Here is an 18,153-nt window from a genome sequence, read left to right as displayed (position 1 = left end):
AATACAAGAACAAATACCAACTACAATAAAAGAATAAAGGAACCAGACCAGGAGAAAGATAGTCGTAACAGGCAGAAGTAGCCATGCTAAGTAGCAACTGATGCCATATGGAAACCAAAGACTCCTCTTAAGATGGATTTAAGACCAAGAGTAATAATTTGCAGTAATTAATTACTTGATATTTACAAAACATTTCAAGTAACATTAACAGTGGGATAATTCATAGTATGATAATTCGTGAGTATAATCATATGTTATGCTCACTGCACATTAAAAAAGCTATATTTAATACAGCAAACAAGAGAAAAAAAATATCTAAGAGAAAACCTATTTTGCTCACAAAAAAAAAGTACTTAAGCATGTTTTCAAGATACACACATAAAATTACTTTCTTAATGGATGAGATACAGGTCTCACTAAAATTATGTTTTTAAAAAGCAACAATTTTTGTAATTGCTTTTTTATAAAGCCTGTTTGACTTTGACATTAACAGTTAATTCTGACTAGAAACCTGAATTAGAATGACATTTTCAAACAGACGAAAGCAGTGCTAAATTTTCTTCACTAAGAAAATTAAACAAGCTCAAAATTAGAAAAAATTCCTCTATGATCGAAACATATATTTTATCACCTTCCTATATGCATGTCTTCCCAGTTCTGTCTTTCATTAGCCATTTTTAGATTGTGCCTCTTATTCCAGGAAGTAAGACACAGGAAAAATCGCTTGGTCACACAGCCTCCTTATACAGATTTTAGAGCTGAAGCAGTTACAAGTTAACTCAAGTATTACTCTCAAAAATCTCAACTACTCCTCTCCATCACTTTTTAAAATATCTATTTATGCTTGAAAATTGAAAAATTATCAGGAAATGTTCTTATCCAGCCACAGGTTATTTCTTCCACTGCTGGATATCCATGGTAAGGCTTCAGCAAAGCAAACTGAGTAATGAATAATTTCCTGAGGAGGGATACAGATCACAGTGATGAATGCTAATCTAAAAGCATAAGACTTATTACCCTATGTGGTTAATTACTTCAGAAATATATGATACTGAAAGTAAAACCCAAATGAAACATAAGAAACTAGTTTAATTAACAGAGCTCGGGCACAAAAAGGATGATGTGGGAACTGAAATACCTAATTAATGTCACACTACAATTCTTTGTATAAAATAGATATAAGGGAAACTAACAGTCAATAATAATCAATAACAGGATTCTTTGAGAAAACCCTCAACTGCACTGAGTCTGCAAAAGATGCAAAATGAAGTCCATTTCAAAAGCAATACTTCATACATTCATTTAAGCTGTCCTATACCTGTGATTTAAAAGCTTGTAATTCTGCTTCAAGTTCATTGATTCTTTCTTCTTTTTTTTGCAGCAGGGCCTGGGTCTCCTGATGAACTACAAAATCTTTTTCAAACTAAGAAAAAAAGTAAAAAAAATAAAATTGTTGATACAAGTCACTCTGCATAGTTTCCCTAGATTCCAATTTTTTCTTTTTGTGTTTCTTAAAACTCTTGTGTTAACAATACTAAGGACACGTACAACATATCTGCTGTTCTAACCTCCGTGTATGCACTGAGTGGAAGTACCATCTCTGTTACCACTACAAGCCTTTACTATATGAAATAGCATAAAGTACTTAATGTGTTTTAAGTTGGACTTAGGCAGAGAAGCTTGAAAAAATTATGTACAGTAATACAGAGTCCGTAGATAGGAGTGAGTCAGTTCTTATTCTCCCACTGTTTATCTTGTTGAAGAAACTGATAGCTGTTCAAATAAAATATCCAGTTGATTTTGGGGACTTTTGTAAATGAAACATTAAAATAAATAGCAGAATGACTCTCCGTTAAGGTTAACTACTTTATACCACTTTGCTCTGCTTCTCAGTCCATAAGAAACATCTAAATTCCTGCTTAAACATAAGAACAAAAAGTAATTTGAAGTTAAAAACCTTGCAACTTTCAGTTACACTATTCACAAAGCTATTATGCAATCCCTTGTGTCCATCTTACGATCACATAACTTAAAAATAACTTACTTTTCTGGAAAGTTCAGAAGCTCTCTCTTCACATTCTTCTAATCTTGCTTTATCTACACAAATATCTTGAAAAAATTAACAAACACAATTACACATATAGAGGGAACACAAGATTCTCAATCAGATATACAACTTTAACCTGGGTTTTGGAACATACAAAGAAGTATGATACTGTGTTCATTTCTAAGCATAGTACTTACCTACTAAGTGGCTGAAGTTTATATCTAATCTTTTACGGTACGTGAAATCTGGGTCTGTTCCATTTCGATGTAACACTATTTGGGACACACACTCTTCAATTAATTTGAAATACTGTGGACTAAAGATAGAGATGAGTTCTTTTGCAGCATATTTATTTATTACTGTATACTTAAAATCATGTCTATGAACACAGTAAGATTTGGACTGACTTATTTCCATAGAAGGATAGGTGCAAAGCCCAGAAGTCTCAAAGGACAAATATACCTGGCAGCTTATTACACAAGAATGGTTTACATAAAGCCTGAAAAAACAGAGGACCTAAAGGTAAACCATTCTTGTATTATAAACTCTGCATCTCTCCCCCTGTGGACATACAGGAAGGAAGGACTCCTTCCTATTTCCTCCTAGTAAGGAGGATCAACTTGATCCCTCCTGGTTTTGTGACTTCTGTAACTATGGATACATTGCAGCCCTGCTTCAATAAGAGGAATGAAAAGCACATTGTTCTAAAATGCCAGGGGCTATGACAGCTGGGTCACTTGCCCAGAACATGCAAGCTGTGAATTCAAGCCCCTTCCGGTGGAAGAGGTCTAGGCACAGGTGTACCCATGTCAGACAAACATTTTTAACCTTTAAGGGTACATTTATGCTAGACCTTGCCTGAAATGCAAAGTTATGCAGAACACTATGCAGAAAACAGACGGCTTTGCATCCCTGTTCAGTTCACATCTGGTTCCTCAAGTGCTTCCTCAACAACACCACAAGCAGATTTTAGAAAGGAGAGGATTTGGCAGCTTCAAACATCTAGGATTTTATTAACTATTTCCCTGTAATTTATCAGACAAATTTTCCAAGAGATACTAACGTGTTCACAATGACCTATAATGTATATTGAGAATACTAAATTCACAACCAAAAGTTACTCTAAATTAAGCACATGTTCAGATTTCTGTATAAAGTGCACTTCTGGTGTACTTAGTTTTGTCCTTTACCTCAAACACACCACAAAATTACAATGCTACTACCATGATTTATAGCAAAAAAAAGAGACCTGATCACTTATACTTGCAGTCAGTGAGATTCAGATCTTAACAAAAATAATTTTCTATTTTTATATAGAAAATTGTATCCTAAGCAGAAGAGACAAAAAACATGTGGACAGCATTCTTATTCAAAGCTGATACTTTTAAACATGAGTTCACAAAGGAATACTTATGAACTGCAATTCACACAGAAAAATACTAAACTGTATTTATCATTAAATTTATGGAAGAAATAGCCTATTAATGACTAAATGACAACAAAAATCCATAATTATCGTTTAACATAGCATTAAACATACCGTATAAAATAATCGTTTCTTATCAACAGAAGATGTTGGAGAATAGAAAGAAAATATCCTTCAGCACTAGTGTCCTTAACTGTATTCCACACCATGTTGTAAACATCATTTACTTCAGTAAAAGACTTAAGGAGAATAATAGCAGGGAAAAAATATTTCAGTCAAATGTTGACTGATAACTTTTTTTAAACAGAAGTTATACCAGAAAAATGTCCATTATACACTTTAATTTGTTTGCATTTCTCTTGCTGGTATCAAAAGGATATTCTAGTTCAGATCTAATGTCTTCTAAACGATGAGAGAACTCGATCATGTCTTCTTCCTTATGCTCATTGAACACTTTCAGCTGAATGTCTAGTGCTTCATTCTTTATACATTTCAATTGCTGCAAAGAAGAAACAGTAGAAAGGCTTGCAAAATTACGATTTCCATATGTAGATAAACATTATCTTTTTAATAACTGCCATAAATCTACGTTATTTTCAAGTTTAAAATTGCAAGAACACATATGTTAAATATTCAAAACAAACATGACTTCAGCCTGGCTTCACAAAGTGTGCGCACAACAGTCTGTCACATGTTCTAAATCCAAGTCCTAAAATGCTGAAGAATCAGCATAAAGTTCAGAGAGCACGCTTTTTTATTCTTATTTTAAGACTGATTCTCATATCAAACTGCTCATGCCCAGACTTAATACAATGCCTGTGAGAATATTTTATTAGAACTTGTTCTCCCATTCCCCCTCTGAAGCTCAAATAATCCAATAATTTAAATAGTAATGCAAAGAGAGACTACAAGATGCTTACTGGCAATATCTCTTTCAATCCACTGCGCATAAATTCGTTTCTGATGTGAAGCCTAAAATCCAAGTCATCAGGAGATGTAACAAGAGCATTGATGAGCTGCATGCAAGCTACCTATAATAGAGGAAATATTAAACTATTTTATTTCTTAGATTTCAATATGCATCACAGTCAAAAAGACATGACAAACTATGAATTAGACTTTACATCATATCTAATCAATCTACTGTAATCTGACAATTAAGACACTGAAATTTCTTATCAACCACATAAGCTACAGACACCAAACACTACTTCACAAATGTCCATAAAAATGAAGTATTTTCTCACACCATTGAATTTTGATGTTTTATATAAATAGCAAGTTCCTTTAGTAAATTAACTTTAGCACAGAGTAAATACCTTAATCAGCATAATTCTTAACATATAAAAATCAATGTAAATATATATTTACAATACATATATAAAAAAGTTAGTGACATAATAGAAATGGTAAAGACTGTGTGAACAGTAGAAAATATAAGACAAAATGTGGATTAAACTAAACTGAGCCTGAAGAACAGAATGGGCTTTTCCCCCTTCTTTTAAAAATCTTCCCTTTTTCAATACACTGAGTGTCACAGAATACTTGATGGGGATCAGTACTTCAGCTCAAAAGCAAACATCAGGTCAACTAAGATGCCAGTATCAGTCTAGAGGTTTATCTGGAAAACCCATAGCCAGGAACAGCAGGAATTCACCGTCCAGATTCACAAGCCTTTAGAACAATGGCAAGTTATTATTAATCATAAATAAAGGTAACAAAAGTCATTATTTCCTTTTTTTTCCCCTCTCTTCCCCCCAGTTATTATTGTTTGCACATCTTGCTTCAATGCACAGGAAAGGTGTTTCCAGCATTTTAAGGGTTTTTCTTAAATCACAAGTCAATTAGACTATGTCTTCTGGCCTAATATACTATGTAAACAAGTAAAGCAAACCAGTTTATATACTTTCTCTGTTTTAAAGCCTTTTCTCATCTAGAAAATGATGATGTATTATGCCATGGTCAGGCAAAAGGTGATATTGGGAACATACCGTATCAATCCTCTTCAAAGTACATATAATGCCAAATAATGACTTTACATATGGTCACCAGAAGAACTGAATGGCCAAAACACAACAGTACTCATTAGGTTTACAAGAGGAACATGGTAAGATTAAATGATAAAACAGTCTACACCCATGATCAGATATTTATCCTACTGCAAGGATTATAAGCATGAAAGTAGTTTCATATATTACTGTAACTAAACTGTTATGAAGGTGCACGGCAGCCAGCATAACCTAGGCCTACTTGACAGCAGTGTTAGCATACATAGATGAACTTTAGTTAATACTACAGGAGAAAGGAGTAGCTTAGCTCTAAGAACAGAGATGTAGCAAGTATAAACAACCTGTTAATCAGCATGAGAACTATGAAGCTGTTGAAAAAAAATCGAGTTAAGCAGAATGAGCTCCAGCAGGTGGATAGGGACCAAGTGTCCTGGAGAGAACAAGGACGCTCAAGGAAAGATGGTTGCAACCACTGGACTAACCCATCTGACACGTCTTCCGGAGAAAAGCTACCATGACAGCATCTATTGTTATATTGCTCCATCATACAACATACTTTGCATCAATAACAACTTCAGAACAGTAATAGGAGGAGGGAATAAGCTTTGCTCCTTCCCCTTACTTGAATGAAGAACTGAAATTAAGTTCTATTCCCTCAGAACTTCTATGAAACCCAGTACATGCAAATACCTAGATTTGCATACTAATAAAAAGAAAACTATTGCTTTTACTTTATTGACATCAACAAAGAAAAAAGCACACTAAATTCAATTATTTATATCAACCATATAAAAATGTTAAGATAGACTTGCCTAACTTATTCCAGTCTTAGACAATAATTATTCAAGTTATGACATCTAACCAAACTAAAAAAAAAACACAAGGAAAAAAAATCAAAATTTTAGTGATTGAACAGGAAGCTGTATTAAAGCAGACAAAAAAAAACCCAGCTTGACGGATAACTTGCAAAAAGCAACGATCATTAACACATCTTTTTCTTTGAAGATAACAAAAGAAGGCAGGCAACCAGAGAACCTGTATGGTCAGTAAAAGATAACGATAAAAAGAAGTACCCAAAGAAAAGGAAGGCCACATCAACACTTCATCAAATGTTCTACTGGAGTGTGAAAGGAGTTCCCAAAGTAGAACAGACACACAAACAGGTGCAGGTGTTGGCAGAAGAACTTACAAAAGAAAGCCAACAATGAGAAGTCACCCAAAAGCGTGAGCATTTGCCCAAAATTTTGAAGAAAATTGAAGACAAAATAACTTAAGTACTTGCTATTGCATTTAAGTTCTTACTGAAAAGCATGTTGACACTCAAGAAAAGGAAGACAGCAGAAATTATATTGATATTTACAATATAATTGTAATTGGACATTTTTGGGAGATCTGGACAACTACAGACTGATAAAGCTTGACTTTTCTATAGAGCAAATATACTGAAAGTATAATAGAGAACAAAATTAATGAGTAACATGAGAAAAATGCAACATGAATAAATGAACAGCATGAATAAATGCAACATGGCTTTGTAAAGCAAAGTCCTATTTCACAAACCCATGAAAGCTGTTTGAAAGGCTCAAGGAGCACGCAAGAATGCTCTGATTGGCCTAAGTCTGGACTTCAAAAAAGTAAAAAAAACTTTTTAAAATGTCAAAACCATCTAGAAAAATTTAGACAACAGTATGTTAAGCAGCCATATTCCAAAATACTACAAAATAGCACTAAATTTTATGTGTAGAAGTTTCTTTAAAAACAAAAAAAATGTATTTGGCTGTATTATGGTTTATTGAAGCAATGTTTCCTTGCTACTTTTTCTCCTCGCTGTAAGTCCATTTTTTACTTTACGCTAATAAAGCATGTAACACAAAAAATTATTGAAAATATTAATAAAATTAAAAATAAGACATATATAAGGCTAGAAACTGCAAGGTAATGAAAGCTTGTTCATGTCTTTTCTCCATATGCTTTACAAAGAGATCAATTACAGCATCACCTAATGAGTAACAATAAAAAACCTACACATATTACAGAGGAATATACCTACAGTGTGTTTTCTTGCAGAAAGGTACTGGCAATATATTACTAGCAGTCAATTCTAAAAGAACTCAGTTAAATAGGAATATAGGTGACAGGACCATAACCTTGATCATTTTTTCTTAAATATAATATGTTCCCTTGAGAAATATCTTTCAGATTTGGGGCTTCTTTGAAATGATAAATAAGAAACAATCCTCAGTTATTAGTCTCTGGACAATCCACTTGGAAAGCTGTTAAATTGGTAACAATTTGGGGCTTTAACTGTCACAGTGGATTCTTCATCTTTGTAGTGCCTGAGACCTATTCTTACAACACTTTTCCCTGAAATATGTAATTTCCCTAATTTTATACAATTCGATTCTGTACGCATGTTTACAGTATTTTAGAAACCTAAATGAAAAGATAGTTAACTTATTTATTTTCTTCAAATAAATCCAAACAAAACCTTTGTATTACTCCTGAAGCCTGCTTCTGTGCATGTACTGTTTCTAAGAGTTATTCTAGTATTTCTAGTATCTTTGTTTGTTACTGTCAAAGTATCACTCTACACTAGGTAGCAAAAAATGGTGTTAACCCCCCAAAAGGAAACTACAAATACCAAAAGATAAATAAAATCCTTAGACTTACCTGCATCCAAATCCCACACAACAACAATAAAAAAAAGCCACCTAAGGTGCCCTGTTCACTTTTCAAAGGTGGACTGAATAAAACCTTCCAGTAATTGTCTTAGCAGCACCGAACAGAGTAGAAATTAGGACTCTCCTGTTGCACAACCAAGTATTTCTGGACATTGAAAAAGCTAATATACAATATTTGTCTGTCATATCCTTTAAAATCTTGTTCAGAACATGTGGCCTTGTAGCCTAGTTATTTTTGCTAGTAACAGGCTACAGGCTTTCTATTAAGCTAACACCACATGCTTCCAAGACTTGCCAGGCTTTTATCGAGACTTGGCAGCCCTGCCTGGAGCTCTCTTTTGGCTTATTTAGCTGCAAAAGGAATCATGTAGTAATGAATTGACTACCACCCCACTAGTTTTAGATTTTGCTTAGCCTTGTACAAGTCTATGGCACAGAGTTTACTGTTAAATACATTTCTGCAACTAGCAGATAGCAATATTACAGTAAATAAAATGCAGCATAGAAAAGTAGAGGCATGAGATGTGATCAGAGACGTGTGTTAGCACTACTGAGAGTAATTTCATTATACCATTTAAACTAACAACAAGTTCTTGGCTTTGAATGTAAAGTGTATTCCTTAAGCCCACAAACTGCACAAGTTGCAGTGTCAAAATGTGGTGGAGAATCTCATCAGCCTGATCTGTAACTTGGACACAACAAATGGTAGAAAATGCAGGCAACCAAACCAGTTAAAATTTAGTGCAACAATACCTTACTTACATAATAAGAGAATGTATTCTGTATGGGCTGTATTCTTTATTCTTAAACTGTTTTCTATTTGTTTTGGTGTAGGTCCATTTTACCAAATCATCCACTTCATCAGCATTTGTATTTTTCTTCAGTAGCCGTGATGAAAATTTTTACTTCCTCTAATTTTGAGCTTATGTAGTTGAAACCTGTTATACCATCACTGACTTATCTCTCTGAAGTACTCAGCCTTTCATTCAATTGCATTTTCTTGATTCAATTAGCTCTGCCATTCAAAACCAGTAATTCAGTACATTGACAGACGCCAGCAACACCTGTACTCCTGTTAACATCAGTGAGGCGTTTCAGTGACTGTAGACTTCATTGGACAACACCATCACACAGTCAGTAATAAAGTACAATACTGCAAGGTTGCATTTACATTTCAAATAGAGTCAAACTCCATGTTGTTTGATTACATCAGAATTGGAACCTTTGTCATTACTATCAGCAGTTTAAAACACAGTATATTTTCATGACTTTATGTGAATGAACTGCTAAGCAAGGAATCAGCATTTATCACACTTGATTTAAACTATCAATGAAGAGGCAATCAAAGACTGAACAAAGTATGCTACTGTGAAAATCCTGATGAAGACTAAACTACAATTTTATCTTTGAGATAGCAATGCAATTTAGATGAAAGGATGTCTACAGATGTAATTGCTCCCCAAAAAAAAAAAAGTATTTTCTTCAAATTTGCCAAATCAACAACATACATGTGCATATGTGCTACTCAAATAGAGCAGAGACAAGATACGACAATGAAAAGTAAGAAACATCAGTAAAAAGTACTGTTATTCTAGGACATTAGTCAAATTTGATCTAGTGGAAATTTGATTGCAGTTCCTAACCAGAACATACTTCAGCTTTCCTGGAATAAACAAGAGAAAAATCTGCTGGATTAATGTTAGCAAACTATTTCTATAGGAATATGAAGACAAAGTAATAGTGAAAGTTCCAAAAAGAAGTCTACAAAAAACCAGAATGAGAAAAGATTATACAAGAGGAAGTAAACACAAGTCTAAGTGAGGCATTGCTTAGACATTTACCTTTCAGTAATTTGCTTCATGAAAAATTAAAAAAAAATTTAAGAAGTTAAATTACTAATAAAAACAACAGCAAGAACAACATGTTTAAAAAATTCTGAATATTCAAATATGGTTTGGTATTTGGAATTATTCAATTACAAGAATACACTACTAACTTCGGATCTACCAACAGTCAAACAATGAGTTTGTTTCCTACTTCTAGAGTGTGGCTACTAATCAAAGAAATGCAGTAGTAATAACAAATAATTGGTAATTTCTTCCACCAAAGGAGACCATCCAGTCACTAATGCTGCTAATAAAAGGTCAGACCAAAGAGAAAACAGAGTCCAAAGAGTTGAAAGAACTTTTTAAGGCACAAAGGAAACTACAGATTATTCTTTTCTTCAAGTGCTCGTTTCTATGTGCTTTCATACTACACACAATTCCAAGGAATATCCACTCAATTATGTCTCCAATGTTGTGAATTAAGAGAAAAAAAAATATCAAAGAAAATTTTTCTCAAACGTAACATCATTCCTTGACAATTCTCAAAGTACGTAACACTTAAGGAAAACGCCTGTGATGCTCCAGTCAACAGCTCTATAAATGTCATTAGAACAATTGGTCACTGCCTGCACTCCAGATGAGTGTCAAAGAATGCAGTTAGGGCCCAGTCAGTTACCTTGGATAAGATTCTGTAAACAGACTGACAGCCTTTTGAATTTTTGGCCATGGACACAATGTGGGAAAGCCACGTCCATATCAAAAAAGATGTTTCATCTTCAATAAATGAAGAGGTATTTCTGCTGAGGTGGTATAAGGTTTAGTGAAGATATGTAAATTAGCTTCCCAGGAAGGCAGAAATCATTGTGAGCAAAACATTCTGGGCAAATGGTCTATATCTAAAATCAACTCATGAACAGCTGTAGATTCTGTAGCTGGAGGTAGTTTGTCAGTCTGCCCTTGAGAAGATGCCTGAAGAAGTTAAATTATTTTAGGCTCTAACAGCGAAAGGCATATGGCAATATACAGCTCTCTGGTGTACCTTCTAAAATTTTGTTGTGGTGCTGAGGACTGCAATTTCTAAGCACTCTTTCCTGAAAGGCACCTCTAACCCAAACAGTAATTACTTCTTGAGAGTATCCTGCTGTTTATAACAGGCATGCAGTGAAAGCGTGTAGAGGCACATTCTTCAGTGAAAAGCCAAGAGCAAATTTTTCACTTCACCTGGCAGTCTGGTTAGATGCTTCCTTCCCTTCCTCATCTCTAAAGAACTGCAGCTAAGTATAGTCCACCACGTTAGCTTTCAGAGAGCTTTTGGGTCTGCGAGTATAATCCTTCTGGAATGTTTTTAATGCTGAGCTGCCACGTGGTAGGGAAATCTACAGTACTCGACTCTGCATGTTTAACTAAGAGATGGACATATATTGATGGATACACACACATTATTTTTGGTAGGGAAGAACTCTGCATGGATGATGATACAGTTCACCTGGAATGTCAAAATTTTGAATGCTTTCCTCCATGAGAAACTAGACCAATGAGATCAGATATATCCTGCTAAAGTGAAATGTTACAGCTTGAAATTCTAATCCTCTGCAATTCTAACTGGTGATGTCTATCAAGTTACAGGGTGCATTTTCTGACAGTTCCACAGTCTGTACTTTGAACTTGCATTTTCCCCAGCTGAAGACCAGAAAAGGACCAGGTATATTCTGTCTGATGGAAAATGTCAGGTACATCTCAGTAGCTCAGAGCAGATTTTTCCTTGCATAGACAAGGCAATCAATACTAACTGTGTGGTAACTATTATCTTATATCTTGCCCATTTGAATAAGGGGAACTGAAGTAAGATGTTCTGCTTCACTTTTCTCACTCTTACTGCAAGTATGCATTTGTAGAAAAGTCTGTAAGGATGATGCAAATTTAGTTAAAATCTGCTTGCCAGTATTAAGCTGGCTGTAGATTCAACTTTGGCACAAATTCTATATTGATGTTCAATAATTATTTACCCTTGCTAAAGACAAAAAATTCTTAGTAATGACTTTGAGATGTACCATCTACATGCATGTGCATTTCCATAAGTATTAAATAAATATTATCAGTCTCTACATTTAGATAAAGTGAGCTTTGCTCTGATTCACCCTACTTCATACACAGTTATGGAAAGGATCTCATTAGCACAGAACAACCAAGTACCACCAAGTGATTCGGCTAACCAAAATATCACAGACCATACCATCTGACATTCTCATATTATTAGATGAAAAATAAAGATGAAATGGTATTCCCTGACAACTAAAAATATTGAGAGGGTAATGCTACTCATGAATTAATAAGACCTTTTACTTTGTCACAAAAACACTTCTCCTAGGACAGGCATGAAGCACCTGCAGGTTTCCACAGGGATGATCAGTGCTCATTTTTCAGGAACTTAATTGGAAAAGGAAGAATTGTACCTTTGCTTCAACATTGTACCTCTTTTCAGTTCTAACTGAAAAATTAGAAGCAGGTGGCATTTCCAACTAGAACTGTACAGAAGAAAAGCACTCTTCCATTGGTTAAAATGCCTGCTTGACAGTGATGAAAAATGATAACTAGAGAGTAGAAGCATTCATTTGACTCTACAAGAAAAATGAGAAGAAATGGGCAACACACAATTTGTTGTTATCATTGTCTTACGTACATCAGAATGGGTTGTGTCAGAAGACCTGTATTTCCTGTCTCCATGACTTAAACAACCAAACTATTAGACTTTTTCAGCTGTCGTCACAAGTCTGCAAGGTACCAGATTGCCTTGTATACATTTTCTTCAGCACAGGCTTAAAATTTTAAACTACATGTACTTTAACAAAACCAGAAATTCAATATTACTCCTGGCTGTACTTATATTCTCAAACTAAGATCACCAATCTCGACTTGAACCAAAAACTATTTAAATATGCTTTCCTTAATTTTGGATTTTATGAAAGATAAAAAGGAGAATATCCTTTCTTTTGACAAACACAAAAAGTAGATACATAGAGCTTTCACTAAAAATACAAAAATCAGCATACTGAGGCGCTTTATATATTCAGCCTTCAAGTAACAGAAACATTAATCAATTCAAAATTGAAAAGGTCAGTTGTTAGTGTCAAATTGAACTGCCACAAAACAAGCCTACATATATCAAGCAGATAATCAAGGCAAGTATGCCAAGTAACTGACAACTGTAAACTTTTGTCTCATTAAAACACTGTCAAATTAACCACCAGGTCACTGTCATTGTTATAGAAGTTTAAAATTGATTCATATGAGGAGCCTTGATTTTTCTGGTCTTGAAAAAAATAGATAAAATCTAGCAACCATTTCTGGAGCCTGAAAAAGGAAAAAAGCCTTTTAGTGGAAAGAACGTGTTCAAATGGAAGTTTAACTCAAAAAAAAAAAAAAAAAAAGAACTTTCAATAAAAGTTTCCATGTCTACATAAGATACAGCAAATGAAATAATAGGAAAATGTTACCTATTTTCAGAAACTTCAGAGTAACACTCTCAGTAAAGCCAAATTAATACCTCTAGCTTAAGTACTGCAATTGCAACATTTAGAGTAAATTCTCAGTTTTAAAAATGCTCCTATTCTACATGAGAGGATAACAAAATACCAAATAGAGGTATAGCACAGTCATGAGAAGGTATCACTAGTAGAAAAGTACTTGTTTAATATCTGAAGAGCAGTCCTAGAAAAATAAGAGTTGTTACTGCACAGTTAACAACTCAATCGAATCAGTGCAGAAAACTTCAGCTATCTCATCTGTGGTGTCTCACTAGAGTTGAGCATCAATGGAAACAGTGAGTATTAAAGTACTTAGGTTTATGAGAAAGATATAACTAGTGAGAGATAATCAGCTATGACCTTTTTTCGCTGCATATCAACTTACCAACAAATGTTCATAAGGGATTATAATTTCTGAAGCCAATTCCCAAATGTTGATCTAAAAGAGCCACTATCTGTTCAGCTTCAGTTTAATCTGCTATGCATATTTATAGATTTAGAGAGGCCCTTATAAATTTATTTAATTTTTAAAAACGGGAAAATGGGTGAAACGCCCATTTAGGTATCCAGCATGGGTAAAGTGAAAAGTATATAGGATTAATTTAATTTATCTGCTGCTTCAAATAAAGGGGGTACTTTTAACGCAGTTTTCATGTGATTTTTGAACTGTATAGAAAAGGGAGTTATACATAGATTTTTTTTTTCCCCCTTATTAAATCTACACACATGTAAATATATGCAACTCCTAAAAATTCAGGATCACATTTGGAAGCCTAACACTCAAAACAAAATGCTGTTAATCTCAGGATTCTGAATCCCTGTAAGATAGTAAACAATAGTCAGAGAAGTGCTGCTCTTCACACTATTAAATTTTAGGCATCTCATAAGTGCTGTGATGGACCTAGAAGTTCTCAAACCCTTATATGCTCTATAGAGAATAGAAGCTTTTAAGTTCTCTTAAGTTAGATATAATATTCTGAAATTGGAAAATATTATTTCCATTATCTAAAGCATTTCTCTCTAATAAAAATATTTTTTAAATTTTTATTTATATCCATTTTCAAGCCAAAGAAAGAAGAAACCTGCTTAAACAATACAGAGAGACACTGAACTACCATTATTCAATATTGAAAGTAATTTCTGCATTTGGACTTTTTTTTATTATTACTATTTGACTTATTATATTTATGAATAAGATTTTCTTAATATATATTATCTATACATTTATACCTTACTGATTATAATAAAAAATAGAAATAAGCATAACAAAATCATCAAACTTTTCATATTTTTGCTTTTCAGGTTGATGAAATAAGAACAAAATTTTTTACTTATATCATGACCCAATATCAAAATAAACCAAGCAAGTAAAACAAGCAAACCAAGAAGGACTAGAAAACATACAAACAAAAAAAGCCCCAGATGAAGTAAGCCAAATGTTATATTGTCCTGAAAGTCTTACATGCCCAAGCTTGCACGCCTGGCCCAAATTCATACTGACTCAAGGATACCAAAATATGGAGCAAAAAAAATCATATTGAATAGGAACTTGTTAACCAAACATCATTCATCTTGAAATCTAAATGAAACAGAGACCCCAGAGGAGAATAGAAATATATGAGATCATATATTTAAATTTATAACTGAGGATTGCAATGATTCTTGCAAAAATACCTAAGGTAAGGATCTGCTACTACAAGAAATCTATGTCTAATATGGAAAATGCAGACACAAAAGCCTTGGAAAACAGGAAATTTGTTGTCTTGCAGTCTATACTTTCCTTCTGCGATCCCTTTCCAGTCCCACTACAACTGGAGCTCAAAGCCTTTTTCTCCCTCTCCCTGCTAATCTTAACTGTAGGCTGAGCCTTACACAAAGCCTCCCAGCTACTGCTCGAAGAAAAAATTTGTTATTCTACAGTTCTCCTTACAGCCCCTTTCCAGCATCACTCCAGCCTTGCCAATATAAGGTCTCCTTTTTGACCCTTAAAGGCAATTACTACTATTTTCAATACATGAACAAAACAGACAAATGGGGGGGGGGGGGGGGGGGGGGGGCGGGGGGCGGGCAGGGGGAAGGAAAAAAGACAAATCTTACTGCACTAAGCCAGAATCAACCTCTTCTATAGGAAACCAGTATCAACTCGATACACTTTTAAAAACAAACAACAAATGAAATATAAGAACAAACAAAATATCCTACATTTCCAGCCAATAAAAGTTAGTGCTGGGGGGGTAGACACTTCTTGACCCTGAAGTTGACTGACTGAGGTTACTAAGCAACTTTGACTATCATCATTAGTAATGGAGTGCAATATGCATTACAGGCATTTCGAAATCTTTAAGGTCGAAGCAAAGGAAGGAACTACAGAATCCATAAATTTAGTTTTCATTCAAAACATTTGAATTCACTGTAATAAATGCATACTGAGATAAACAAACAATTACAAGATTAAAAAAAAGGTTCAAATTAAAGGATCATCCTTCCCTCAGTTATCACCCTGCCTGGCAAATTACACCATGTATTCATACTGACAGAAAACTGAGCAATAATTAAAAGCTGAATTTCTCCTATCACAGTACTCCTATCAGTAACTGACCCCACTATGGCTATAATAGGAAGATTTAAAGAAAATAAAAAAATTAATCTTGCTATCAGATCTCTTGCTCAGGACAGAGAACAGGGTGATACCTACCACATAAAACAAACAAACAAAACAAAAGGCAAGCAACCATTTCTTTGTCAAAGCAAAGTAACAGATTAACGGACTTTATGCTGGATAGTAATTTTCTGTCTCCATCTTTTATATGATTAGCACTCTTAGACTGTGTATTCCAGAATACTCTTCAGAAAACAAAATATTTTGGTAGGTTTTTCACAATACTGGGTAAAAAAGAAATACAGTTTGTTTACTCAACAAGTTATACAACAAATTAACATATAGATTACTAAAAAGGGTTAGAAAGCAACTTAGAGACTACAAATAAAAAAAGTCAAATATGTAATTGTAACTGTAAAAAGCTCTATTCTAGAATGAAGAGACAAAAAAACACATAATAGGAAGTCAAAGATGGGGGCATCAAGGGATGCTATCCAGAGGAACCTTGACAAGCTGGAGAAAATGAGGTTCACATGGGCCCACAAGTTCAACAAGGCCACGGGCAATATCCTGCATCTGGCCGGGGCAATCACCAGTATCAGTGTAGGCTGAGTGATGGATGGATTGAGAACAGCCCTTCAGAGAAGGATTTCAGGATATTCATAGATGAAAAATTAGATGAGCCAGAAATGTGCGCTTACAGCCCAGAGAGCCAATCATATCCTCAGAAGTTGTGGATGGCCCCCCCCACCCCAGAAGTGTTCAAGGCCAGGCTGGATGGGGCTTTGAGCAGCCTGGTCTAGTGAAAGATGCCGCTCCATGGCAGGAGGGTTGGAACGAGATGACCTTTAAGGTCACTTCCAATCCAAATCTTTTTATGACTATAAGCTAGAAAGAGTAAGAAAGGAAGGACATTTTTTCAAAAGAGAATCCTGTTGTTACTGGCATAATTCAACTACTAATGATAGTCTAATGATAACTAATGATAACCTTTATGGTTAGCTTTTCTGTGAGAGACGAAACAAACAGCAATCTTTACTGTCACACATGGACTATTTAATACAAAAGGTGACAATGGAATAACACAATAATTTCTTTCGAACTTGAGATTCATCTTTTACCATTTTTGTAATATTCATAAAGAATGACAATTACGAAGTGTTCAGTTACACTGAATTACATAAAAATCAATATGAGTTAATATTTACACTCTTAGCCCAATGATTTATAATGATCATTCAAATGCACTACAACACTGTGTCTTTCTGTGATAAACTCTATATCCAACTGAAGCAAATTGAAAATAAGGTGAAAGATTTCTTTCCTCAGACTTTCTGGCTGCAATTTTATGAAATAATAAAGTGAGCATGAGGGACAGATTTCCTGCTGATTTAAACATTAATTACAAAAAGCAGTTGCCTAAAACCTTGGTTTTTTTACTATTATTAATCTTTAAGTTTCAGCAAATATCACCAGAAGTGAGATAATATTTTTCATCTGAATATATGACTCGTGCTTTATTTTAAAAGGCAGTATAAATTTAACTCCTAAAGTCTGCAAGATTTGGGTGAATAGAAATCAAATTAACCTACAACATCCTTGTGTTTCTCAACACCAAATCTTCCCATGATACAGTTTAAAAGATAACATTATAAACAACATTCCAAAATTTGACCCTTATATGAAACAGTAGCCCACTCCCTTTTTATTGAAATGATTTGTTCAATACAGAAAAATAAGTAATTTTATTTTTACTTGTTGTAGAGGCTTATGAAAAAAAATTGCTTACTTGCAGCTGAACTGAGTTATCCTGAAGACCTTCTACAATAGGAGAGAATCTATCAACATTCCTTTCCTCTGCTGCTGCTGTTACAGCTTCCAAAATTTTTTCAAGGCTGTAAGAAAGGAAAAATATTTCACTTAGGACAGATATTTAACCTTGCTGTTCATTTGTTATCTGAAGAGCCATGCTGCCAAAGTATTCACCTGCCTCAATTTCTTGTGTACAAGTTCAGGAGGTTTAAGCACAACTTCTTGCTTT

General features: G+C 34.3%; 1 protein-coding gene across 2 annotated transcripts in view; it reads right to left on the bottom strand.

Annotated features, from left to right (window-relative positions):
- The window catches only part of DIAPH3 (diaphanous related formin 3), a 257,984-nt gene that overhangs the window by 190,842 nt on the left and 48,989 nt on the right, over positions 1 to 18,153 (bottom strand). For both annotated transcript variants that reach the window (XM_075741732.1, XM_075741731.1), the window contains 7 exons: positions 17,902 to 18,007; positions 4,394 to 4,504; positions 3,854 to 3,972; positions 3,588 to 3,704; positions 2,245 to 2,363; positions 2,045 to 2,109; positions 1,319 to 1,423 (listed from right to left, as the gene is read on the bottom strand). In XM_075741732.1, the coding sequence (XP_075597847.1) occupies positions 1,319 to 1,423; positions 2,045 to 2,109; positions 2,245 to 2,363; positions 3,588 to 3,704; positions 3,854 to 3,972; positions 4,394 to 4,504; positions 17,902 to 18,007 (742 nt within the window). The remainder of the gene's footprint in view (positions 1 to 1,318; positions 1,424 to 2,044; positions 2,110 to 2,244; positions 2,364 to 3,587; positions 3,705 to 3,853; positions 3,973 to 4,393; positions 4,505 to 17,901; positions 18,008 to 18,153) is intronic.

The sequence above is a fragment of the Balearica regulorum genome, chromosome 1, assembly GCF_011004875.1.
Source record: "Balearica regulorum gibbericeps isolate bBalReg1 chromosome 1, bBalReg1.pri, whole genome shotgun sequence".
Lineage (NCBI taxonomy): Eukaryota > Metazoa > Chordata > Aves > Gruiformes > Gruidae > Balearica > Balearica regulorum.
This window is presented reverse-complemented; position numbering and strand designations above follow the sequence as displayed.